Source organism: Misgurnus anguillicaudatus, chromosome 2 (assembly GCF_027580225.2).
Source record: "Misgurnus anguillicaudatus chromosome 2, ASM2758022v2, whole genome shotgun sequence".
Classification (NCBI taxonomy): Eukaryota; Metazoa; Chordata; class Actinopteri; order Cypriniformes; family Cobitidae; genus Misgurnus; species Misgurnus anguillicaudatus.
In genome coordinates, this window is record NC_073338.2 from 17,238,393 (window position 1) to 17,266,238 (window position 27,846).

General features: G+C 36.2%; 1 protein-coding gene across 2 annotated transcripts; it reads right to left on the reverse strand.

Moving 5' to 3' along the window:
• Positions 1-4,851: 4,851 nt before the first annotated feature.
• Positions 4,852-27,322, reverse strand: fam163aa (family with sequence similarity 163 member Aa). Of its 2 annotated transcripts, XM_055201705.2 has the most exons (5): positions 26,966-27,322; positions 18,347-18,453; positions 7,766-7,867; positions 7,453-7,567; positions 4,852-6,316 (listed from the first exon to the last, which is right to left on the reverse strand). In XM_055201705.2, exons 4-5 carry the CDS (start codon positions 7,543-7,545, stop codon positions 5,957-5,959), a joined length of 453 nt encoding a protein of 150 aa, XP_055057680.2. In that variant the 5' UTR covers positions 7,546-7,567; positions 7,766-7,867; positions 18,347-18,453; positions 26,966-27,322; the 3' UTR covers positions 4,852-5,956. The 2 variants fall into 2 exon arrangements, with proteins under 2 accessions (XP_055057680.2, XP_055057681.2); XM_055201706.2 differs by lacking the exon at positions 18,347-18,453.
• Positions 27,323-27,846: the final 524 nt, after the last annotated feature.

The window sequence follows — 27,846 nt, forward strand, 5'->3', positions numbered from 1 at the left end:
ATATATTGGGGCAGTTTCCTGGACAGGGTTAAGGTTAATCCAGGACTAAGCCTTAGTATTATTAGGACATTTTAAGTATTTTTTACAAACATACCTTACAAAAACAATACTGGTGTGCCTTTTAAAGGTGCAGTGTGTAATTTTTATAACGATATCTTGACAGAATGCAAAATAATATACAAAACTATATTATCAAGGTGTATAAAGACCTTTTATAATGAACCCTTATGTTATTATTACTTTAGAATGAGACATTTTTATCTACATACCGAGGGTCCCCTTACATGGAAGTCGCCATTTTGTGCCGCCATGTTTCTAAAGAAGCCCTTAACGGACAAACTTTTTTTACGAAACTGTCTTCAAAAATGACATGTTTTTCAGGTGGCAGCTACCGTAGGTTCTCTATGCGTTTTAAAAGCGAGAGGTGAGCAGTTAACTGAGCCATTGGTTGCAATTCATCACCTCACCACTAAAATTTACACACTGCACCTTTAAGACAAAACAATGGCACTTTGGGACTAGGATAAGCCCTGTACGGGAAACCACCCCTATAGGACCTTTTTAAAGGGTATTGCTCCAGTGAAAACTTTTGTGCCTTTATTTCTGACATTGAATTTGTCTTAAAAACTCCAAAACTTAAAAAGCGACTACATTGAAATCGTATTTGACAACATGCAGTATTTTAGACTGATCTCAGGGGAAAGTTGTGTTATAGACACAAAACATTTAAATAATTTATTCGTGTCCATGGCACAAAATTCAGCTCGTGTAGAATTTTTTGTGGTCGTAGCACGACTTTCTTTTTGTGGCATTTTATGTATTGTTTTATCATTGTTTTATTTTATTTTCTTACCATTGTCGCTTGTGGTTAAATTTACTTTCGGTTACATTTTTAGACATCTTAACCCAAACCCCAAATTCAGGTGAGAATAGTTTTAAAAGCGTAAGAAAAACATGTAGAAACCAATACATAGAAGTAACCCAAACCCCAAATCTAACCCCAATAACCCTAGCGACAATGATTTAAAAATAGAAAAATAAAATGAGAAAACAATACATAAAATGATGTGAGATCATGTTGTTTAGGTATTGTGTAATATCTTCATCATTACTTACAGCTGGCTTTGTATTTGATTTTAACTTCATAAGAAACTGCTTCACAAATAAATGAATTGATTTAACTCAAGTATGGACAGAAACTGAAGGCATGCACTGACTTTAGTTTATGCACTCATAAGACAAAAATAAGTTCATTTCTGTCACTGGTATTAGTCTGTGATTGAAAAGGTTCATCATGCTGACAATAAAATACTTATCCATGTACTGTATGGTATGGCTAACTTGCACTGAAGACGCATGAAACAGCTGTTTAACAAGAACTCAAACAAGTCTTTCAAGTAGTTGAACTTAATACAAAGAGACAATGTGGTCCCAATCATAACAACTTTCTTGACACACCCTCTCAATTCCAGCAGAACCTGCCATTCATCCTCCTTAATGCTTTTACATTACAAAGCAAAAGGTTACAGAGAAAGGGGAAATGCAAGATGTTGATATTATCAAATGGGGTATATTGTTTATTATAATAGCTTCTTAACAAATGTCAGTGCTATTTGTTTAAATAGTTTGCCAGAAAGTTGTACATGGTATAACTTTAATAATTTAGTGCTATGGGAGAATAGCATAATTCATAACAACAAAGAAGAATATAACTGGTTTAAAAACTGGACAGGAAACCTTTCAATCATTGAAATAATCTTTATGTACATGTATTTGTATAGAGGTGAAATAGCTTTTAGTACTCTGATCACAATTGACCAATTATATAAAAGTCTACAGGCATTTATAAATGCATCATTTATATTCAAAAGCACATGAAATATGTGGACTTTAGGCTACTCCTTTATTTCAATGTTTAGACTAATATACTTCTTTCTCTTCACATGTAAAACAGAAGTGCCATCCTGCAGTTTATAACTAACAAAGAGTGCTTCAGACAGTGGTAATAAGAACAATAATATGAAATAAACAAATTTGCAAGGACAAATGGTCATATACCATACGTTTTATAACGAGATTCCCTTAAAACACACAAACAGGGACAACGTTTACAAATTATGTTTTCAATACTTTTTTAAACATTATCTCCCAGAAATATTATAATTGAGTGCACCTCAAAAATTGAAAAAGTTATAAAGTCATTGGGATTGCATCGTAAATTATACAGTACGACATTGGATCAATAACAGCACTTAAATGTTATAGATACATATCACAATTTAAAAATACATAATATGTAGTAAGCATGGTATGGATAAACAATAAAATCAAAAGAGAGAATAGACAACATATATCAGGAATATATTATCTTAAATAATACTTAACAACCATCTTAATCTGTTCCATTGTAAACTTTACTTAATGGTGTCCCATACACTGTAAACCCAAACAGTATAATGTGCTTATTTAAAATGAGTGAACTGAACTCAAAACTGTGAAAAAGTTTATTGGACTTAAAATTTTTATGTGTTTTCAACAAGTTCGCCATTTTAAGTTCCACAAACTCAAATAAAATGAGTCAAAGAACTCAAAAAAATTATTTATTACTTCCAAACGGAGTAATTTCAATACCACTGCCTCACTGTACTAAACACTGCAAATAATTACAAACTTTTGGTAGTTGTGATGAGTTCAAATTGCCAGGTAAGCTAAGAAAGAGTCTGGCACTGCAAATTTACTTCAGTTTAAAGTTAAATCAACACGATTGGTTGAGGAGGTTCCAGTTCCCAGCATGCTTTGCATGAGCCTGCAATACTAGAGCATTTTTTGAAATTAAGTGCTATTTTATGTGGTTTTTAGTAAAGAGAGAGACTCAGTAGTGTTAAACATTTATTTATGTTGGAGATTTAGAAGAGTTTGCTATTTTTTAGTTTTGTGGTTACCATTGTTCAGAAGTGTAGTGCCTGTGCTTAAGTTAGGATGTAGGTCGGATATATGTTGCTTTATCATATAAACTATGACTGTGTGAAAGTCTGCACTGAGTTCAGTCTCAATATACTTTCACTTCACTTGTCTTAAATTTTCATGAGTCACATGATCTGTTTCTGTGACTTGTGAACAAAATTTATTGGTAAAAAGAGGTTTTAAGTACGGTATACAAAAAATATATATGGTAAAACAGTCCTTATAATAATCAGTAGTTTTATGTATATTGTACTTAAAGATTTAATAAAACGAAGCATAAACTTTTACATTTGGGTTAACTGAAATTTTTTAAGTTATATTTACTTAAAATTTTTGATGTTGGTTTACTTAAAAAAATTTATGTAATCAGTTTCAACAAAATTTTTGAGTACTCTGAACTTGTCGGGTTTTACAGTGTACCGTATATTCATTTATGAAACATATTCAATTGAGTAAAATATTCATCATATAATAGTGCATATTCAGAACATATTGACATGAAACATAAAATTTACACTCTCTAGCTAAAATGCAAACCTTTCAAAAGCTATTATATTCTTAAAAGTTCACTATTACTGTGGAATGCTTGTCTTCTGTGTCACTATAAACAAAGACTATATAATAATGAGCCATTCTACAGAATTGGTGCAATCTGCTGTCCCACATCCAAAAACCCCAATTTAAAAACCATTTAAGTATTTAAATTTTAGATGTTTACTAAGATACTTTTATTGTCTATTAAAACCCACAATAATATATAAATGATCATTTATAAGGTATTTTCATTCGAGAGGGGACTGTCTGGACCCTAATCCTTACATTTCAGCGTGTGAAAATGATATTTAAAAAAAAAAAATATAAAAAAAAATATATATACACACACTGAAAAAAATGATTCATTGAATTTAATAAATTTTTTAAGGTAAGTGGTTGCAATCAATTTATTTAAGCTACATTTAAACAAAAAATATTAGTAACGTAAAATAAAATATAAAACTTTTGTTTAAATGCAGCTTAAATAAATTGATTGCAACCACTTACCTTAAAAAAATGGATTAAATTCAATGAATCATTTTTTTCAGTGTATATATAGCTTGTTTTCTATTGTTTTTAAAATATTTATTTGATTAAAAAAAGAGTGAATTAAAAAAATCTATTTTAATTTTTTTTTATCAAAAAATTGTAAAACCTGTCCCGCATTTTCATGTCACTACCGAGGTAGTGTGTTTGAGTCTATTGACTGAGACTGATTTTAACCACACCCCTACTTTTTTAAACAAATTCCTGTCTCCACCTCTCTCATGTAGCTATATGATGATTATGTCCCATTGTTTTGAGATTAATGTGTTTAAACGTCTGAAAATCTGTAGGCTCAAAAGTATCTAAAATTGTCATGTTAAACATGTGGTGTTCTGGTTGTGACTTTATTGTTTTGGTAGTGACAAAAGGGAACACTTAATCCTTTATTTGAAGGAAATAAACAGAATTTTAGTACAGTTATGTAAATAAATAGTTTTGTAGTTTGCATTATTATTGTTTTAGTATGCAAGTAAAAGATTTGTAATGTGATGTGGTTACACTAACGTAAGTGTCCACAGACAGACACACACACACACACACACACACAGGTTTCATGTTTTGTGGGGACATTCCATAGATGTAATGGTTTTTATACTGTATAAACGGTATATTCTATTACTTTCCCCGAACCCTAACCCCAACCATCAAAGAAAACTTTCTGCTACCTTAAATTTTCAATAAACATCATTCTGTTTGATTTATAAGCTTGTTTCCTCATGGGGACCTCAAAATGTCCTCACAAGGTCAAAAATGCACTGGTATTTCTATCTTTGTGGGGACATTTGGTCCCCTTAACATGGTACACACACACACACACACACAAGACCTTTTCACACATCGATTATGGAAAATGTGTCTGGGATTTGTCATTTGATAATGGTTTATTCACAGTGATTCACACACATCCCGTAAATATCGCGTAAAGACACGTGACATGTATTGTATTTGTTATCGTTTAGTTTTTTTCTAGTGAGGAGCTTCCTTTCCGTCACTACAAAAATGTGCTGTCACTACCGAAACATTAGGTGTTTTGTCAAAAATAAAGTATATTGAATGATCAACTAAGATGTTTTGATAGTTTTTGATTGAATGTATATTTAAACTAATGAATCTTTAACTTTGAAATCAGTATGATAAACTTCATGCCTTTTACGAAGAAATATTGTATTTAAAAAAATCCATTATATTCAAAAATCCCATAAATTACACTTGAAATATTGTTTAAATTGTAAATGTTTTTGATTGATCTGTACAAACATTTTTAAAAATAGCAAAAAAATATATTTACAAGACAGACGTAAACAAAATCTTAATAGGTCAATGTAACTCTTCTTAATAAATAATATATCATTGTGTTACGGTAGTGACAAATTTGGGGAGAGGAAAAAATTCCCAAACTTTCTGAATATACAATATGAGAATTAACTACATAATTACTAGAAATGTGTACCTCTGATATTATATAATTTGAATACATCAAAATTTTGTGAGGACATTTTTTTCAAAAGGTTTTTAGCTCTTACTTTAGACTAATTCTGTAGAATGGCCCGTATACGACCCTTTCAATTTCTACTTTCAAAATGTCATGTATGCTTTATCTGTTATAATATTGTCTTTGCAATTAACATATTAAAATGCTAAGTAAAACCCAAACATCAAATAGCCCTCAATGTTCTTAATTTAAAACCAGTACAGCAGAAAGAGGAAGTGGTGTGCAAGAGAGAAATCCAAACAACAGAAAAACAAAAAAGAGAAGGAAGACTAAAAGAGATGTGAAAGACTTAAATGCCATCCCGTAAGTCCTTTGCATCTTGGCTCCGTGGAGATGACGCGGCTCCAGGAGCTTTACACGTGGCCGGTTTAGGCCTGGTCCATAGTGCCGTCCCAAGGTCCACCTCCATGTTTGTGAGGGTCAGACGTCAGTGCTGATGGCTCGTGTGTTGGTGTAAAAGTCCGGCGTACTGCGCTGGCTCAGCATGGGGCCGTACATGGCGGCCAGACCAAGGGCGGTAGCGCCATGATTCTCGTAATGAGCGGGCATGTAGGACAGGCGTTCGCCACCGTTACGCATCTCATCCATGCCACGGAGGTAGTGGGGTGAACAGGTGGGGCAGAAGTTGTGCGGTGTAGCAGGGTCGTAGGGCAGGGTGAGAGGGGTGACGGCCGCCCCATCCACCCCTGGGGCGCTGCATGCGTTGCAGGCAAACTGCGGCTGAGAATCTCCGACTGAGCCCGCCTCTCCTTCAGAATCATTCTTCTTACAGCAGTAATACTGAGATAAAGACATGTATTAAAAGTAGAGGGAATTAATGCAATCAGATTTTGGGCTAGCATAGTGACGTTGGGTTAAATTAACCCAGAATATACACTCTAAAAAAATAATCCGTAAAAAAACGGATAATGTCCTGGCAGAAAATTACCGGCACTTTTTTTGTTATGTTTACAGACATTTCTGTTTATTCAAAAACTGAACATTCTGTAGATTTATAGAACACTGTCCGTAGATTTACAGGACATTGTCCGTAACCTTTAGGGACACTTCAATCTGCCTATGAAACGCAACAATGGTGACAATCAACAACAAAGCTTCATGCCGCAATGCATGCTGGGTACCAGGATTGAAGAAAACTCTCTTAACATTTACTCTCACCATGGTTGAGATTTGTATCCAAAGTGTTGATATCTCTGAAGCAAAAACCACAGCTGACACATTTTCAGCCATCTTATCAATACAGTGTGTTTATAGATCAGCATAGAGTGTCACTCTTATACATTTCAGTTCTTTATTCTTATTTTATCATTTCATATTTAAATATTAGGCAGCATAACATAAAAACAACTAAGCTTATGTGACATCATAGACAATTCTCCTTCCTCAAGCACAAACAAATTGCAATTGCTACAAGCAAAAACACTGTTGCAATGCTAAAAGAGCAGAGTCAGCTCTAGAAGGTCAAGGGACAAAAGTCTAACTAAAGGGAACACTAATCTCCATAGTGGTGACTTCAAATTAATCTAAAAAAAACACAAACTGGAGATTTAATGTGATAAAAGTTGTGGTAAATATCCATTAGACGTACACGTCATGTCACAAAGAAGATTTGTCTACTAAATCACATGTGTCGATGCTGGAATAGTTTAACTCTTGTGTCTTGTTCTGACAGCATTTGTTTAGAAGTTAAACATCATCCATGTTAGAAAATAGCTCCGCAAGCAAGTTGTAATTTTAGGTTTCAAACAGAGATGGTGATAGAGAGGCAAAAGTGAAAGATTGCAGCAGGGGTTATTAAAAAAACTGATAAATACCTGTAAAACATAAATACGGAGAATTCCTTCATATTTACACAGTACTTTGTCCGTTTTTTAACGGATTTTTTTTAGAGTGTATGTACTGTAAGTGCAATTCACCTGGAGTCTACAGTAACAAAGCACTGCAATGATACAAAGAAGTATCACTGTTGCGAGAATTCCTCCGGTTATGACAACAGTTCCAGCTGTCATCCGACCAGATCTCCATCAAACCCTTAAAGCCAGAGAGAAACAGACATTATTGGTTGAAGTGAAACCTCATTTCCATATGTAAAATCAGACAGATATTGTGTTTTTAGTTCATTAACGACACCTCAATTCACTGGCTGCATAAATGTCAAGGCATCTGATTAGCTGAACTGTTTGTGTTAAGCATCTCAATGTCTGTGGATAGACTGTGTACATTGCTTACATTAGAAGAGAGCAGAGGGGATACGAGACCACAGAGAGATTGAACGGCTGTTTCTCTTGATGTGAGGATCATGGGGTGCAGGTACTCAGCTCTTCAAAGTTTCTGCAAAACATGGGAGCATTATAACAATGGATTTTAATACAGCTTCTATTCAGCATTAGAATAAAATGAACGCAATTGCAATTCCATCCACATGGTGGCAGTATAAAATAAGACAAAAATTAAGCTGTACGACTACAGCAAACCAGTGTGTTATAATAACCTAGAGGAAAATTTTATTGTATACAGCTTCTGTATAGCTCAGTGATAAGCGAAAAGTCATGTGTTTGAACAAAGGGAGCACAAATACTGATAAAAATGTATACCTTGTCATGCACTGTATGGAAGTCGCTTTGGATGAACACATCTGTCAAATGCGTAAATGTAGATGTATTGTTGATTCTGCTCTTTTTATAGCTCAGAAGATATGATGAAGTAATAAGTTGTGTTTCATTGTAATATCAGATGTTCCTTCTAAAATTGCTTAGGAGAAATAAAGAAACTAGGGTTGCATAACGATTAATCACAATAAATCTATTGCAGAATAAAGGTTTTTGTGTTTACATCAAATTTTTGTGTGAACTGTGAATAATAATTATGTAAATATACACACATGCATGTATAATATAATTTTAAGAAAAACAAATATATTTATATATTAAGTATTTCTTAAATATAAACATTTCTTAAATATATACATGCATGTGTGTGTGTATTTATTTATACAAAGTACGCACACATATTTATGATGTAACTAAAAACTATTCTGCAATAGATTAATCGCGATTAATCGTTATGCAACCCCAATAAAAACAAATGGGACAATTGTTGAAATACATTAAGATATATGGAGCTATAAAATACATGTAGATTGTATACTCAGAATAATCTGGATTTGGTGCACATTCACTGAGAAATGTTTGAGTTCGTATTGAAATCTTCAATAATATTGACTTTTGAATGCTGAATGGCACATCTGATCTCGGTTTGTGACATTGTTGAGATTTCTTTTAAAACTCTAATGGAGACAATTGGTCTTTTTACCCAGGAGAAACATCTAAAACACCGGAGACTTAAAGGACCAGTCACGTTTGATCGATACAATCGACTGTTATATTTTTAATCAATTAAAGTTTTTATTTTTTTACATTTGGTCTCACGCTAAAATAACAACCATTTCCTCCACACCACTAGTAGGCGGCAACCTTATATTTATCACCGTCTCCACCAGTCCGCCGTTTCCAAAGGTGATGGATGAAGTGGGGTCGAGTGCAATGTCGACGTGTTAGGCCCTGTCCCAAATGGCGCACTTCATGTGGACTTTCGGTCTCGTGGCCTTAAATTGCGCGTGCTCCCTTAGTCTACCGGTCCGTAGGGTGTCCCATCTGCAATTTTTGACACTCCGAAGTGTGCTCATTGTCTTCGTTGAAGCCCGCACTGCAGCACTTTACCAACCCAGAAGTCCTTGCGAAAGAGCAATCAGAGCAATCAGAAGACGGAAAGGAGGAGTTCTCTCTTCCTATTTCCAGCATGATGCTTGAGTCTGTCCCAAAATACGATCTGTCCCTAAGATCTGCACTACATGATGTCATCAAAGTATGGACTCTGAGGAAAAGAGTTTCAAAAAGTTTCAAAGGCCGAAGGGATCTAAAGTATGGGAGTACTTCAGATTAGCTTATAAAAGACTGATTTGTAAACTCTGTATGGTTTCGTTAGCATATCACAGCAGTACCAGCTCGATGCATGAACATCTGCAGAGAAAACATGCTGGGGCTATTTAGGATGATGAGCCGCCGGAAAAGGAAAAGCTGTACGTTTTTTTTGTGTGAAATAACTCATCCTTTTAGGCAGAACTTTTAAAATCTGCTTTTCTTATAAAGAAAAGGATTGATCTGTGCCTGCGTTTGTTAATGCTCAGGCTTAATGTATCATACCATAACTCTTCACAAGACTTTGATTACATGTTTCAACTGTCATCATCAGCATCATAAATCCTCCAAAGTCTTTTTTAAATCTATAGAGATTTATAACCTTATGCATTGTATTATTTGCATTACATACAAAAAATACTATAGTTAACGCTAATGCGAGGGTGTTTTATTATACAGCGTCTATGGAAGGCACAGTAAATTTGACATCATTCTATCTTTTGCCTATCATTTTTAAGGACATTTCATTGTGTGATGGCATAAATTACATAATGAATACATTATAATTGTGGTTTGTATAGTCAAATCGTGTACAAATAACAAGGTCATATAAGACACAGCCAAGAAGCACTGATATAGTTATAGTTATAGAATATAGTTTCCAGTATGTATACTGTTAAAAGATGTCTGTCTCTCATATGACCTTGTTATTTGTACACGGTGTGACTATACAAATCACAACACATAAATAGGAAAATGTTCGCATTATTTTGTCACTTATTGGGAGCAGAATGCTAGCTGGAGCCATTCACTTCCAGACTTTGTGCTAAGCTAAGCTAGCGGGGGCTGTGTCAGACAGATGCACGGAGATGAGAAAGGTATGTATGGAATTATCTAACTCTGGGGGATATGGTGAAGAAGCTAAATTCCCAAAATGTGGCCGTGTTCCTTTAATAAATAGTATTTATATACAATATAAAAAGAGTATGCCATGTTAAAGGGATAGTTCACCCAAAAATGAAAATTCTGTCACCATTTACTCACTCTCGTGTTGTTACAAACCTGTATAAATGTCTTTGTTCTGATGAACATGAATGAAGATATTTTCAGAAATGTTCGTAACCAAACAGTTAGTAAGCCCCATTCACTTCCATAGTATTCTTTATCCTACTATGGAAGTGAATGGGGCTCACGACCGGTTTGGTTACAAACATTCCTCAAAATATCTTCCTTCATGTTCATCAGAACAAAGAAATGTATACAGGTCTGTAACAACATGAAAGTCGAAAAATGGTGACAGGTGAACTATCCCTTTAAAAGAACATTAGAATTTAGGAATGTTTGATTGAATGTTTGTTGATTTTTGCTAGTAAATAAAACGTTTAAAATAATCGATTAATCGATAGATTAAGTTGATATTAAAATAGTTGTTAGTGGTAACCCTAGACCAGTGTGTAGATTTTTTTAGGGGAATCTAGTGGCGAGACTAATGGCTCAGTCCTCAGCTCACCCCTAACAGTTCTGTCCAGAAGGGATACAGCTACTGCCAAATCTTGCGAGATGTTGGGTTTGAGGGTTAGGTTTTAGGAGAAGATTAGGAGGAAAAATAGTGGTTCTGGCTAGATAGAATACAGTTACAACCTAAATCCCATCAAATGTTGTGTTAGGTTTGGGTGTCAGATTAGGATGAAAACAGTGCTTATGAGGCATGTATATTATAGCTGTATAGGGCTGCACGATAAATTGCATGCGATTGTTACGCGGAAATCGTCAGATTTTTTTTCTTATGGTTACGTTTAAATTAAATTAGCATATTTAAAAGTGCTTTATTTGAAAATTATGATTTTTTTAAAACATTTTTATTTAGGACTAATGTGTTGAAAGAGATTATATAGCTTTATCCAACACCCATGTATAGAGAGACACTGTACTGTATTTATAGATTATTTATCATGATCAAGGGCACAACAGAAGTGGTCAGGCTCAGACCAGAGACATCCACCAATTAAAGCATCTACCAAATATATAAATGGCTCAGAGATTGGTAAGAATAACATAATCTATAAGAACAATACAAAATGCATATGCTAAAAACATACAATACATTGTACAGACAATATTACTACCGCAGCAGCATATAATTAAATTAAAAATACATTTTAAAACTAAACAAATCAACACCCACTTAATTTAAAGCACAACAGTGTCCCAGCAGGATGTGGTTCAGCATCAGGGTTTTTCTCCCACACGTCCTCCTGCCCATTTTCTCGGAGTAAAAGCACTAAATTATATACAGGAATGGTGGCTGTGTGCCTGTCCTCTTTACTCTGTGCCAGCGGTTAAACACTAAAACACTACTGATCTGGGATCTGCAGGGTCTGCTAGAGGTTAAACTCGACCGTCATGGCAACAGTGACAGCAAATGATGTGGTGCATGTTTAGACAATCAGACATAACTAATGGAATAATCTCACTGCCCAGTGTATTTTTCTGATTATTTGTGGTTAATACTAAACTACTAACCTAACATCATCATAATGCGATTTCTGCATACCACATTATACAATTATTTTGAGGCACGTTTGTTCACTCGGAAACCATTCTGGCAACACCCCAAGCTATTTTTTGCATGTTATGCAAGTACAGCCCCAATGTACTTATATGGGGAAAGGGCGAAAGATCAAAACTTTTTGCAAAGCTAACATTAATAAAAGTCAAATTACCAGTAAAACACACTAATAGTGGTATCATAAATTTCACTTATTTGCAGTGGCGGCCATTGAATTCTTTTTCAAGGGCGCATGATGCAAAGCTCGTCACAACGTGTATTTAGCCCATCATGTGTGCGTATCATGTCAAAATATATGTTTGGTGCGTCATGTAAACATTTGTGCATCACATGTCTTGTTAAAACAAGTGCCTGCTGCACATGCGTCTAAAGGGTTTATGATTAAAGTGACACGTAGAGATTCGTATCACGTAGAGATGTGAACAGTAAAAAAACGGTACCTCACGGTGTGAATTTCTCTCTTAAAAAGCAAAGATGGATGGCAGCAACGTCTGAAAAATATTCACATGCTCAAAGTCTAGTGTGACTGCACCTTAAGACCATCATATGTACGTTTGGGTTATGTGTGCATGTGTGGAGATGCCTGCCGAGATCTGAAGCACTAGGATGGGTGAGGGCTTGTCAGCACACTCGTTTATCACCTGGCTCACTCTATTACATCAACCAGTACAGATCAATAGACAGATCCTCATATATCTCAGTTGCCATGGCATCTAGGACAGTTGACCCACTTCTCCCCAAATACTCCAGCACCCCATCTTCTGTCCAGTCCATCACCCGTCACCAGAATCTGTCAACCGTCATCTGAAACTGACACTATCAATATTGTCATATCAAATGGGGAAATGAAAACCGATCACTGTTCAAAAAGCAAGTGTGTGAGAACGTAAACCTAAAATGAGCTGAGATGCAAAGTGCTTAATGTAAGTACTGTATAATGCAGATGAAAGAGAATCAGTAAGTAAAAGACCTGGTGCACCAAACCAAAGCTGCAATTAACAACTCTAATGGATACAATCCTGCATATTTTACTACAGTCTTAAACATAAAGTGTATTTTTATGTGTGCATTATTGGATCTTTGAGGTGGCACAGATCCAAGTTGCAGTGTAAAGACAAAGATTTAGGGTTTAGGATCAACCACAGCCCATTTGCATTCTATATATCCACCGTTCGCTTATTGCATCACTTATCTTCTCATTTCTTCTTCATTGCTTTGTATTCTTCACTAAAATACATTTCCTCTCATGTCCATAACTTCTTTCCTCCACTTGCTGCTAACACTGACAGTCCAGTGCCGACTGAGTCTATCCCACCTGTCTTTATCTGGAAGGACTATCTGACCTCTTGTCTGTTTTACAGCATTGGACCCAATCATGGGCTTGTTAACTCTTTCACCGCCATTGACGAGATATCTCGTCAATTAAGAGAAAACGCTTCCCCGCCAATGACGAGATTTTCCGTCTTTCCGCAATACCGCTATTATCCACCAGGTGGCGCCCTTCCGCAACTTTTTATATATCCATAACAAAATTCAAGATGAGCAGACATGGACTCATGGACATGGATTTTTTTTTTTACAAATTACTTATATTATTAGTCATTTGTAAAAAAAAAATCCATGTCCAGGAGTCCATGTCTGCTCATCTCGAATTTTGTTATGGACGTAAAATATAAGGATTGGGTGTTTTGGGGAGTTATGCATTATGCGAGTGTATGTTAGCGTGATTGTTTTGTTATTTCCCTATGGCATTTAAGATCGGTTGGACCCGGAAGTGATGCATGACATCAGACTTAGCAAGCCCATAGCTGTGAGGCTGTGTGTGCATCATGACGCAACAAGTCAGGAGAGTGAAAGTCAAAGCAAATTAAACATAAGCAGAAGTCAAACCATCATTAAATTTAATGAAGGGTCGAGTGTAAAACGAATCACAGTAATGTTCCAAAACAGAGCCTGTCATGGAAGTGCTGTTAGCAAAAAGTTCTTAATGAACCCTTTTTTCCTCCAAGCGATATCAAACAGTAACACACAGGAAAACTAACAATTTCTGAACTGATGTTCATATATAAAGACATATAAAGATATATAAAGACATGAACGAATCATGGTTAGAGAGTTGGGCTTGTAACCCAAAAGCTGCCGGTTCGAGTCTCACTGAGGTGCCCTTGAGCAAGTCACCTTAACCACAGTTGGTCCCTGAGCTCTGCCGTGATAGCTGCACACTGCTCCGTGTGTGTGTGTGTGTGTGTGTGTGTGTGTGTGTGTGTGTGTGTGTGTGTGTGTGTGTGTGTGTGTGTGTGTGTGTGTGTGTGTGCGTGTGTGCGTGTGTGTATTTCACCAGAAAAAAACTGTGTGTCTTTAACAGTTTATTTATAGGTTGTGCTAAGCCAATTAAAATAAAAATCTTTTTGAAAATAGTTAATGCATTTAACAATAAATTCTAACAGAAACTTTTTCTTTTTGTCCATTTCTTCATATATTTCTTAAATTTTCTCTTTTTTAAGATCTTGCGAATGTCTACAACTTTTATATAATTAGTCCCTGTGTGGTCTGTGCTCAAAATGTAAAGGGACAGTTCACCTTGAAAGTACTGAAAATGTTTTGACAATCACAATACATTTGTAATGCACGGTTTGTGTTTTCTACATCCCAAACAGAGCTACAGTTAATAAAATGTATAATAGGTATGTTAGATTTTTAACATAAATTCTGCTTAGGGCCCCATAAAGGCTTGGGCCAGCCCTGATGTGGTGTATTTGACATCTGCAATAAATAATGAATAAAATTAAGATACAATAATAATAATAATAATATTAACCCATTTATGAAGGAAATTAACCGAATGTTGAAATAAAAATGAAACCATCCTTTGGGTTTAAAAAACAACCAATTTGCTGGGTTAAAATTAACAACTCAACTTGACGGGTCAAGTTAGCCCAGTGTGTGTTCTGTCCTATATTTAGCCGGACGTTGGGCTAAAAACAACCCAATTTGGGATGCTTGCAATTTGGGATGCTTGCATTTTTGTGTTGTTTTTAAAGGTCCCGTTCTTCCTGTGTTTTTGAAGCTTTGATTGTGTTTACAGTGCACAATATAACATATCCTGCAAGTAAGTCTACGAAGGCCCTGTATGGGCATAGCCTAAAGGCCCAGCGCAGGTTTGCTCACTGGCGAAATGTTGGCCTCTTAGCGCTGGCCCTGCATGGGCAGCCCTCACTTAGCCCCGAGGAAGTCCTCATACAGCAAAATCCCCAGAGTTAAATGAACACTGCTGGATGTATATATTGTCCCAATATATATAAAAGTGTTAAAAAAGTAACACTGAAGCAAGATAAAAGCTCTGTTATCCTCTCTTTCACCGTCTCTGTCTGAAACCTAAAATTGCATTTTACATCTTATTTGTAGAGTCATTTTCTTTCTTTAGGTTTAGATTTTGTTTCATTTAAAGTCAACATTATTGTGATCAGTGTTTGTTTTAGTTGAACTTGACTCTTGACTCCTACCTTGTTCAGTTTTTTTGACTGCTATAACGTTGTGGGTTAACGACATGTTTCTTACGGCAGGGAAAAGGCTATAGAGCAATTCTGGTTAATACTATACATAAAGTCTAAACATCATCTAGAAAACGTATGTATTCATTTAATGTTTGCACACTTATCAGAAGGATCTTTCTCTGACAATAATGTGATACTACAGTATGAGACCCAGCTCTGTCATAGCCGTTTGTCTTTCTGAAGAACTTTAAAACACTGACACTTAAAATTACCAAGTGTATAATGTAGACACACAAATATCAAGAATCCAAGTATGAATAAAAACAATGGTGACAATAAAATGAAAAGCGTTATGCTGCAATGCATGCTGGGTATCAACAAATTACAAATCTCATCCAGGACTCCCAGAATGCACTGCAGCATAAATAAATAATGAACATTTGTACTATTTTCCTTGTCACCATTGTTGAGATTCATACCCTGATTCTTGAAGTTTGTGTGTCTAATTTACACCACAGAGTTTTTTTAAGTGCAGAGTCCTTCAGATGGACAAGAGTTCTGGGCCTTCCAGTGTAGTATTTTAGTATTAACAAAAAATTATATTTCAGATGAGTATTTAATAAATAATCAAAACAAAATTAACAAACTATTTAAAAAAAATTATATATATATGATATATGATGATGTTTGATATTATGTACAAACAACCACCAAAAAGTTACCATGTTGTCTTTACTCTGTCATAACAAACATGTCTTAAACACACAAAGTTATAGCAGTCAAAAAGACTGAACAAGAGCAGAGTCAAGTTCAACTAAAACAAACACTGATCACACTAGTGGTGACTTTAAATGAAAAAAAAATAATAAACCTTGAGTAAGAAAATGACTCTACAAGTAAGATGTTAAATGCAATTTTAGGTTTCAGACAGAGATGGTGAGAAAGAGGATAACAAAGCTTTAAATTCTGCTTCAGTGTTATTTTTAACACTCTGTAAGATTGGGACAATATATCCATCCAGCAGTGTTTATTTAACTCTGGGGATTTTACTGTATCACGGCTTCCTGGGGTCTAAGTGAGGGCTGACCGTGCAGGGCCCGCGCTAATGGGTCAACGTTTTGCCAGTGAGCAAGCCTGCGCAGGGCCCTTAGGCTGGCCCTAAGTGGGCCCATAAAGGACCATCGTAGGCTTGCTTGCAGGGATGTGTTCATGTTTCACATGTAAAAAAACACAGTATTTTTCACACAACTTATGTGCCTGTTGCGGATGTGCTGCCACAAACAGGATAGCACTGTTATGGCGCTAAAAGGAAGTTTGGAAATTTATACAACAAAGCACAGATGACAACAGGTTGACATTGGTAGTGACGATTCTCTCAGGCCAATCAGTGATCTTCAGTGTTTTCACGTAATGTTTTAGTATCAGCTCAGCTCACTTGGAACCCCAACCAAGGTGGTACTAAAAAAAGTATCGGATACTACATACTGTACAAAGTGGAAAAGCCCCCAAAAGTAAGCTGACTCGACCCAAACCGTGGGGAACTATGCAGTAGAAAAGCACCATTAATAACATCATACCTGTATATCTGTATTTAAAGTTTGTCAGCAAAATTAAACAAGGCATGGTATGATTAATGAAAATGTTAATAACAAGACAAGTTTGACAAGTTTAAAATTGCATTTTAAAAAGTGTCTATCAAACGACTAATCTTCTTGAACATTCTCATTCTCTTAACATGTGATTACAGCAACTTTGCAACAAAACAAGCACAGTAGCATAATAGCAAACAGTTGAGAAAGAGCTGAGATTGCACTCTGTATGTTCAGCCTTAAGGGAAGTACTGGAACACTCTGATCTTTCATTTACTCTAATTACACATCTAGTCTTTATAATGTACGCTTAAACTGAGTCTAATAAAAGATGAGATGAAAATCAAATCCCATTCAGCAGGAAATGTTTCAATCCTTCACTGTGTTGTTTGCAGAAAATTCTTTGGTTTTCAGATGGTTTCTTTAAGAATTTAGAGAAATTACTGTCAGTTTCTCATTTGTGAATAAAACCTAATCGAAATCCATATATTTTCTTCATTAAAGGTCACTGGGGTGTAAAGATTTTTTTTCCCTCTGTAACAGACAAAGAACGATGCACCTCTTGTTTAGGGTGACCATACGTGCCATTCTTCCCAGATGCGCTCTGGCCAGGATTTCGGGTGCGTCTTCCGGAAGCCATATTTGTCCGCATACGTCACGTTACATTTTAAGGTAAGAATGAAACTACGATTGCATGTCTTATGTTTTTAAATGAATGGCGTATGCTATCTTTTAACAGTATACATAATGGGAACTATATTCTCTGAAGACGAAGCACTGCTACTGGGCGGAGTGATTTGCAAAACTCTCTGCTCCTCACCAGGGGCTACTCGGGTGCTGCAAGCGGGTCACTCCGCCCAAGTGGCGGTGCTTCGCCTTCTGATAATAAAGTTCCCTGTATGTATACTGTTAAAAGACAGCTGTGTCTCATATCACCTTGTTATTTGTACATGGTGTGACTATACAAATCACAACACATAAATAGGAAAATGTTTGCGTTATTTTGTCACTTATTGGGAGCAGTATGCTAGCTGAAGCTATTCACTTCCAGTCTTTGTGCTAAGCTTAGCTAGCGGGAGCTGTGTCAGACAGAGTTACAGCACGCACGGAGATGAGAAAGGTATGTATGGACTTATCTAGCTCTGGGGGATACGGTGAATAAGCTAAATTCCCAAAATCTGGGCGTGTTCCTTTAAACTAACCTTAGACTAAACTGAGCAGTTTCATCAATGTTACCATACCTGACGGCTTCAGCGGGACAGTGTCTCTTTCAACAGTGCTAACTCCTCATTGGGGTGCTGCAGACACTGATGATTATGTGATCAGGTGGAGTTGTTGGAGGCAGAGCCTATGAAAGAATCGTAAGTTTTATAACAAAATAAAGAAAAAGGCTTTACCGTTAAAGAAAAAACTACCACAAAAGCAACGTTTTAAGATGTTTTAAACAGCAAAACAAGTGTTTATACGCTAATATATATCCTTAGAAGTAGTATACACAAATAGTGCTGTGAAAAAGTACACATACAAGGTGTACTGTACATGCGTATGGCCCCAACTACACCACTGGACAGCTGTATGACTATTCATGCATACACACTTTAACATTTTTGTCAAAAAATGGTCCCAATCTGCTACTGGGGCATTACCCTTTAAAAAGGTCCTAATATAAAGGCTTCAAATTCTTATTTCCATTTTTACTTCTCTTCCCAAGGAATGTTAAATCTAATCAACATTTTGACATTATAAAACTGCATTGCAGAGATTTTTTGTCTGTTGAATAATGAAAATGTTCTCCAATGCAAGAATGTCTGCGGCAGTTTTAGTCTTAGCCTTTTCCTCCAGCTGGGCTGTATATGCCAGAGGGTCTGATTTATAGCCGGCCAGCAGCACATCCCGCTCCAAGGACAAATCAAGAGACAGCTTCAGATGTCAGGCTACGAAGCAGCTGCTGACTGGGTTTTTATTCAGCAATTGCCACCACCCCCACTTAATTTACTGTAGTTTATTTAAAGCACAATGAGAGATGATCAAAAATTGTGGGACGAATGGACATATGGATATTTGATGGCTCATGGTTCATTCTGATATTGGCAACGACACAAGGAGAAATCAAATAGTACTCCAACTTGAATTTCAAGCATAAATGTCATTTGCTGCTGGTCTAGGTTAAAAGTAAAATATATACAGATACACATGTAGTAAGTTAAATTAGTCAAAAGTATGTATTTTGTATTCCATGTTTACAGTTTATTTCATATTTCAATCTAATATTCAAATTGTTTTATGTTTTTAAACAGCATATGCACACGCTTTAGCTACAGGTATTTGTAGCAAATATGGGGTGCTAATAGCTTAGCAAGTTAAATTTCTGCTAAAGCATGTTAGTGGTAATTCATGAAGTTTCTTTGAATGTCAATTCATGAAGTTACTTTGGATGTCACTGTTGGAAAAATGAAAACGAATTAAAAGGAAAATCTATCAATTCATTAAATATTTGAATTCAACATCTTAAGAACCCTTCGCTGTTTGTGGTGAAAAAGTTAATTATATAAAGGTTTGAAAGCAATTATTTAACCTTTGACTGAAAGGAACCAAAATGGGGTTCTTATATGGCAGCACTGTGAAGAATCTTTCAAGCACCTTTATTTTTGAGAGAGCAGTGCTGCACATTAAAGCCAAAATATGTAGATTTTCACCACTAGAGGTCACTTTTACACAACAACACAAGAACAAAGGCGAAGCTTAAAGGGACATTCCACTTTTTTGAAAATATGCTAATTTTCCAGTTCCCATGGAGTTAAACATTTGATTTTTACGTTTTTGGAATCCATTCAGCTGATCTCCGGGTCTGGTGCTAGCACTTTTAGCATAGCTTAGCATAATCCATTAAATCTTATAAGACCATTAGCATCATGCTAAAAAATAACCAAAGAGTTTTGATATTTTTCCTATTTAAAACTTGACTATTCTGTAGTTACATCGTGTACTAAGACTGACAGACAAGTAAATATTGCAATTTTCTAGGCAGATATGGCTAGAAACTATACTCTTAGGGGCTAATCACACCAAACACGTTTTAAACGCTTGGAAACGCAAGGCGTGGCGCACAGAGCAGCGCGACGTGGCTTTTTATATTGCTAAGCAACTGCCGAGTTAGCTGTCTTGTCAATCAAATATTGAAACGTGAGCGCTCTTTTGCTGTTAACTGTCATATTATCAGAAATTTTAAAAAGAGGGCGCTTGCTCTGACCTTGTTTGAGGTTGAAAGGTCCACAAAAACGCAGGAAAGAGTGAGCGAGTGGAGTCCGGTTCTTCAAAGCAACTGTAAACTTCCCTCATCACAACGTAAGGCCCGCCTCTCCCCTCATTCGATTGGACAATGGAAAGACGCAAATGACGTCGCCTGCTTTATCTCTCTCTGCGCTCCTTCAAAAACGCGTGCTGCAATTGGTGGCAAAAACCACAAGGCGTTCGGCGCGCATAAACAGCGTGCATATGCTTACTGCCCATAGAATATCATTCAAAAAGGGCGCCTGCAACTGCCATAAACGCGTTTGGTGTGATTGGCCCCTTATCCTGGCGTAATAATTAAGGACTCTGCTGCCGTAACATGGCTGCAGCATCCGGCGCAGTGATATTAAGCAGTGCCCGAAAATAGTCCCCATCGTACGGCAGCAAAGTCCTTGATTGTCTTTTGTGCATGTTGCTTATTAATATCAGTGGTGTTGTCTTGTTTTAATGAATAAATAAGTCATCAAGTGTCCAATGTGAGACAGTGTCCTTACCAGTGCCCAAGCGCCTGTACATGACACACTGATTCACAACCAAGGGAGATAGTAAACTGATGGAGACACAGGGAGAGATGAGCCATTTACGCCCAGTGTGCCACATTGAAACGTCAGTCTTGAATCTCTCTGTCTCCTTGATTATTTCGAGCAACTTTCTTTTTTACGCTGGGATTTTTGGCTGCTTATGTGCCCGATAACCGATATGCTGAACTTATTTTTATTTACTGTTATACTACTGTTTTTGACAGAATTCCTCCAACACCACTGAACTGAACAAACCCTTATAATAAAAACAATCACTCCCTCTTTGCATACAATGTAATAAATAGGGGTCTGAAAAAGTGAAGAATAATATTAATTTAATAAATTATATTACTGGAATAATAGATTGTCAGGAAAGTAGACAGCTTATATGTAATTGAATTTCATAACTGGTATTTTATGTCAGAATAACTAATAATTTGTTGTTATAGATTATGAAATGGCTGTTTACAGCACTGTTTATCTATTCATTTACTCGTGTGTTAGCTGTATCAAACTGACATAGTTCGCGGAAGAAATAAAACATAATTAATTGCCCCAGACATTTATTTAGATGTTTTTAACAAAATAATGTTTATCTGGTAAATGTTAATATAATATTTAGTATAAATCTTGTTAAAAGTTAGCTAAATGCGGTGGCTGTGCTTCAGCCTTTAACCCGGTGAGTGAACATGAACATGATTTTACGAGGCTACTGATGAGCATTAATAACAGAAAAACAAAATTAATTCAGCATTCTTATTTCCCACAAGCATTTATTTATGGCTGCTCCTGTAAAGCTATGTTGTTATTGGGACAGGATTTCATCAGTATACATGACCCTACGTGAGTTTGTCTCTATTTCTTAGCCAAGCTGCATAAATTGCATATCAGGCATTTTTAACACATCTCATCTGTGCATTAATGGCTGTTATGTTAAAGGGACACTCCACTTTTTTTGAAAATATACTCATTTTCCAGCTCCCCTTTAGTTAAACTAAAGCAATAAACCCCAAGAAGCAGTGGGTTACCAGTGCATTTTATAACAGCTAAGGGGCGTTGTTAGGCATGACGCTAGGGATGCTCATATCAGTTAATTTTCCCGACCGACAACCGTAGCTTCTAAACCGAACATTAACCGTTTACTGATAAGAATATGAAATTGTCATTGAGTAAAAATACAGTTGACGGTTGTCTGTGAACTAGTAAAAACAAAACATTTAATTTGAACGTGCAAACAGCAGCGACAGGTCATCAACAGAACCAGGATTCATACATTAACAGATATTCACGCAACATTACCTTATTAAAAAGCACGTGATCGGTCCAGAGGATTAATATCCAAAGGGCAGATTGTCTCCGTTTCATCTACCACAGTGGTCATTTCTAAAGCAGGACGCTTTTAAGAAAGTTTTGGTTTTGCGTCGTCTTTCTCCGTTTGTCCAAAAAGAGCTATAGATGTTTATGGTTAGGGTCAGAGGCCATCAGCGAACATCTGTCCGGATGTGCGCAAGACGGACAGCGTCATCTTGCGCGGACACGCGCGCGTCTCCGTTCAGCTTCCAAACACGCATACAAAAGATTTCTGATACAAATGATTACTTTATCAGACCGTCAGGGCAGCAATCATTTGTGTCATTTACAGGACATTCACAAATTAAAGATAGAAAAGTGGAGAAATGTCTGTCGGCTCATGACGACACGCACCATGTATTAACAAATATTTTTTATTTTAACTGATAATGTTAATCGGTCATAATTTCTTACCTTCGGTTAACGGTTAAACGGTCAATGTGAACATCCCTACATGACGCGAAGCTGCCTTAGCTGTTATAAAATGCACTGGTAACCCAACGCTTTGAGGGGTTTATTGCGTTTTTAAAACGGTTGCTTCATATGAATAACGTTAGCGGGATTTAATAAAATAAAACACAAATAAGTTGTAATTATATTAGTACAAATATTACTCTTCCGCCAAACAAAGTAGTTCCTCAGAATCAAGTGTGACTGAAACAGAGCGCAGTTCCCAACCAACACAGAAGCAGCAAAGACACAATGAAAATAAGATTTAAGACTGTGGTGTTTATTTTATAAATCACCATTCATCTAATTTATACATTAACATTTATATTGTGCAACTGTTGAAGTGATGATCAAATATGCTTGAAAGTATGCTGAACTCTTTCCCCGTCAGCGTTTTTTTTTTAATTTGCCACCAGGGCCGCCTTAACCTAATGTGAGGCCCTGGGGCTGAGAGGTTTCGTAGGCCCCCCATACCCTCGATTTATAGTCTCTTTTTTTTAAAGGTGCAGTGTGTAAATTTTAGTGGCATCTAGTGGTGAGGTTGCAAATTACAACCAACGGCTCAGTCCACTGCTCACCTCGTTTTTGAAACATATAGAGAAGCTACGGTAGCCGCCACCGGACAACCATGTGTCATAATCGGAGACAACTTAGTAAAAAAGTTTGGGCTTCTGTAGAAACATAGCGGCACAAAATGGCGACTTCCATGTAAGGGGACCCTCATGTATGTAGATAAAAATTTCTCATTCTAAGGTAATAAAAACATAACTGGTCATTGTGAAAGGTCTTTATACACCCCTGATAATATAGTTTTGTATATTATTTTGCATTTCTGTCAAGAAATCCTTCTAAAAATTACACATTGCACCTTTAAGTGAAATATCTAGGTAATCTACATCACAAAATGCATTAGTTTCTTTCGAGACATACAACAGTGAGTTTTCCCTCTTTGACCCAGAAAACACCAAAATATCATTATTAACATATCACTGAGCCCACTTAAGCATAAACTCAAGACACTTTATTTAACAACCACACACAGCAACTTGTGGTGATAATAAAACCAAAATGTGTGAAAGTATATGTTTATAAGCTTTATATTGTTTTTGGAATATACAAATTTGCAGAAAATTCATTGCCACTCACTAACCAAATGCTCAGCACTTTATTGTGCAATTGTAGACAAATTAAAAATATGATTAAAGACTGTGGTGTTTATTTTCATAAACCAGTATGCAACAACAGTGGCGCAGTGATAATTATGTAATGTGGTGTATTTTATCACGGCTTAGACCGAGTTTCAACCAATCAGAATGAAGAACCAGAACTTCCAGAAATTTATACATTTGATTTTTACCATTTTGGAATCCATTCAGCTGATCTCCGGGTCTGGCGGTACCACTTTTAGCATAGCTTAGCATAATCCATTGAATCTGATTAGACCATTAGCATTGCGCTAAAAATAACCACATAGTTTTTATATTTTTCCTTTTTAAGACTCTTCTGTAGTTACATCGTGTACAAAGACAAACAGAAAATTAAAAGTTGCGATTTTCAAGGCAGATATGGCTAGGACTATATTCTCATTCTGGTGTGATTGCCGTACCATGCCATGGCTGCAGCAGCCGGCGCAGTGATATTGCGTAGTGCCCGAAAATAGTCCCCTTAAGGCTTAGTAACTTTCAATGGCAGAGGACTATTTTCGGGCAGTGCGTAATATCATTACGCCTGCTGCAGTCATGTTACATCAGCAAAGTCCTTGATTATTACACCAGTTTGAGAGTATAGTTCCTAGCCATATCTGCCTAGAAAATCACAACTTTTAATTTTCTGTCGGTCCTATTACACAATGTAACTACAGAAGAGTCAAGTTTTAAATAGGAAAAATATCAAAACTATTTGGATATTTTTGAGTGCGATGCTAATGGTCTAATCAGATTCAATTGATTGTGCTAAGCTATGCTAAAAGTGGTAAAAGATGTTTATCCATTTATCCATTAATTCAATTTTACAAAACCGATACCGATAATGGGAAATTGTATTTTGCATTCAAACGAATAGTGCTCTCTAGCGCCTCGCTTTTCCAAATGTATGTTGCAACTACGGTAGCCATTATTTAATCACTGATCTCCTTGTCTGTTTCAGATGGTTCACGTGTTCTGAATGAAAACGCGTTGTGAAAACGCGTTGGTAGGCTAGTGCTTTTTGTAAGCTTAGAAATTCTAAGCTTACAAAGAAAAGTCAGATCACTGGCAGAGGTCATTTGACACGAACGAGGACATATTTATGAATAAAGACATTGATTTTGATTATATAAAACACTTAAAAGCCTACTTCCTGTCCCTTTAATTAATTTCATACAATGATAAACAAGCAAAAAAGAAACCAAACCTAATTTTCTGTTTAGTTTCATCATGGCTATGAAAACAACCCCAAAACCAACCAACCGAAATGCTGTCGTGACCTGCTGCCATATGCTTATAGACTCAAGTCAGTAGAAAATCCAACTTCATTAATCTTTGTTTACCCGGTGCAAATGTCAGTGCAGTAAAGCGTGCAAATATCTAACTCAGCAGCAGGTATTAAACTTCTGTCTTCACATAGCTCAAGCAATATTGATGACTCAGATTCTGTGTGCTCTGTTCACTCCTAAACACATCATCATTTGTTTTTGATACTGTATAAGTCAGAAATAAACAGAAACAGCCACAGTTACATTCCTGAGACAGCTTGTTGAACTGATGTGTGATGTCACATATAACAATGCTATGGGGAGATATAGTAAGGTGAACGTCCTTCTTCATTATTAAAATGAATCTCTCCTCCACAGCCGTGAAATGGAGAGGCAGGAGCTCTGATGATTTTTGAATGAATCCCTACTCCTGATGTATCCACTCTTAAATAACGGCATGAATATTTTGGTGAAAGCGGCCTCTAACTTTGCACTTGAAACCAAGTCAGCGCTATTCAATTATTCAAATATAATTTCTGTAACAATATTTTTCCATTTAGCCACGTGGTGAGGGCAAAGGTTTACCCCCATTCTATTCAAAAAGCACTCATCTCTGCTGTGTATATGGAGAAATATGTCCAAATCTGGGACAGTTGCATGGATTTCAAAAATGAACACAGAAGAATATTATAATTCGGTTTACTTTCTTAAAGTTTAGACTCATATAGACAAAAACTGAACTAGATGTGAAATCTAATAATGTTTATTTTAACCTACAGTTCTGTATGTTAGTTAATAAATTGAATATAAGACACTGAATGTTATAGCTGTCCATTAGATGCCCAAAATCCATTGCTTAATATGGCTTAAATTATGCAATTTTACCAAAACTTTAAAACCTTTTAAAATTGTCCTGAGAAAAGCTCTGCATGGGATCTATCTACCCCATAAAGTCAACTCGCAGTGAGGTTTAAAAAACCTTCAGACCGTGCAGTTTACCATAGCTTGACTGAGAGAAACACTCCCTGAAGGAGAGCATCTGCCACGAGGACACTGCTGAAGAGTTTGTCATGTAATCCAGGACAACAAACAGCTGAACAGCCCCAAACACGTACGTCAGGCACCCTCGGCAGATACATCATCCCTAGCCTAGAAATCACATCTCCACTAAAACAGCATCTGTGTATGTGTCATGTCAGCTAGGAACAGACATCATATGCCTTCCCCTGTGGAAAACATGACTTCTGTGCCAAAAACCAAACGGCTCTGCGTGAGACATCTGACTAATGTCATCCCCAGCCATCTCAATCATCAAATAAACAAGAGACTTTCAACAAAATCAACTAGTTGATCATTGACTGTATATGTATTGCATTCTATGTTTCTATGATTTCTTGTTTTCATTATTAAGCTTACTGAATATTTATCTGTACTATTTAAAGGGCATTTTATCTAAATATGCTTTGCAACAATGCCAAACTGTGAAAAGCACAATAGAAATTAACTTGAATTGATGTTATTATATGTCTAGTATTCTTTAAGGTTCTGGCTATAGTGTGCACACTTTATAGTGTGCATTTCATTGCTCTTGCATGTGTGCGTAAGTGTGTGTTCAAGATTTTGTTATAATTTTACTCAGCAACAGTTAAACAAACATCATGCACCAATATCCAGACCCTAACACACATTTATTTATTTATTTTTTAATTGAAACATCACTTTAACACTTCTATTAGACTGCATCATCCAGATTGAACTATAATAGTGCATGTCTATTTATACAGCATTTCAATTACCTTAAAAATCTGTTTCTCCTCCTCCCAGATGTTTTGTTTGAAAAGCAGGGTGCAGGGTGTTATTCCAGATAACTGTCCTCGGTTTTCGATCGGTTCATGTGAAGAAAGGCTTTGCTTCGTTAGCAGAAACGCTGTTATGATGTGAAGGGATGGCTGTCACATCGTCGTCATCATCATGTGTATCGGCTTCAGTATCCTCAGCTTTCATACACAATGAAACACATCCCAGCTCACAGATGAATGAGATGTGGGCTTTGACGAGAGCTATTGGTCCCTCGGGAGGATGCAACAGCCCGTGCACGCGCACATCCACTCAGAAATGAACCCGCACCTGCACACGCGTTAACTGAAGGGAAAGCGTATGAGCTTGCGTCACGTGATTCGCATGACCTACGTCTACTGACAGCATTCATTTGAGTTTAAGTTGAAGTTTATATAGAAATCAGGTAAAAAAAAACGTATGTATATTTATGCATTTGGCAGACTTATAGTGCATTCACGCTATTGTTTTTTTTTCAGTATGTGTGTTTTCTGTAAATTGAACCCATGACCTTTACTCTGCTTAAAGCTCTACCATTGACCTAACTTATTTTATTTAGCAGTAACACTTTACAATAACGTTGTATTAGTAAACATTAATAAATGCATTAACTAACATGAACAAAAATGAACAATACAGTTTTTCCTGCATGTATTAATTCTTGTTCATGTTAGTTCAAGGTACTTATTATTTATGTTATCAGTTACAGCGCTTGATTTTATAAATGTATTAGTAAATGCTAATATTAACATGAACAAAGATTAACACATGCTGTATTGTTCATTGTTAGTTCATTCATGTTACTTGATGCATTTACTAATTTAACAAATACAACCTGCAA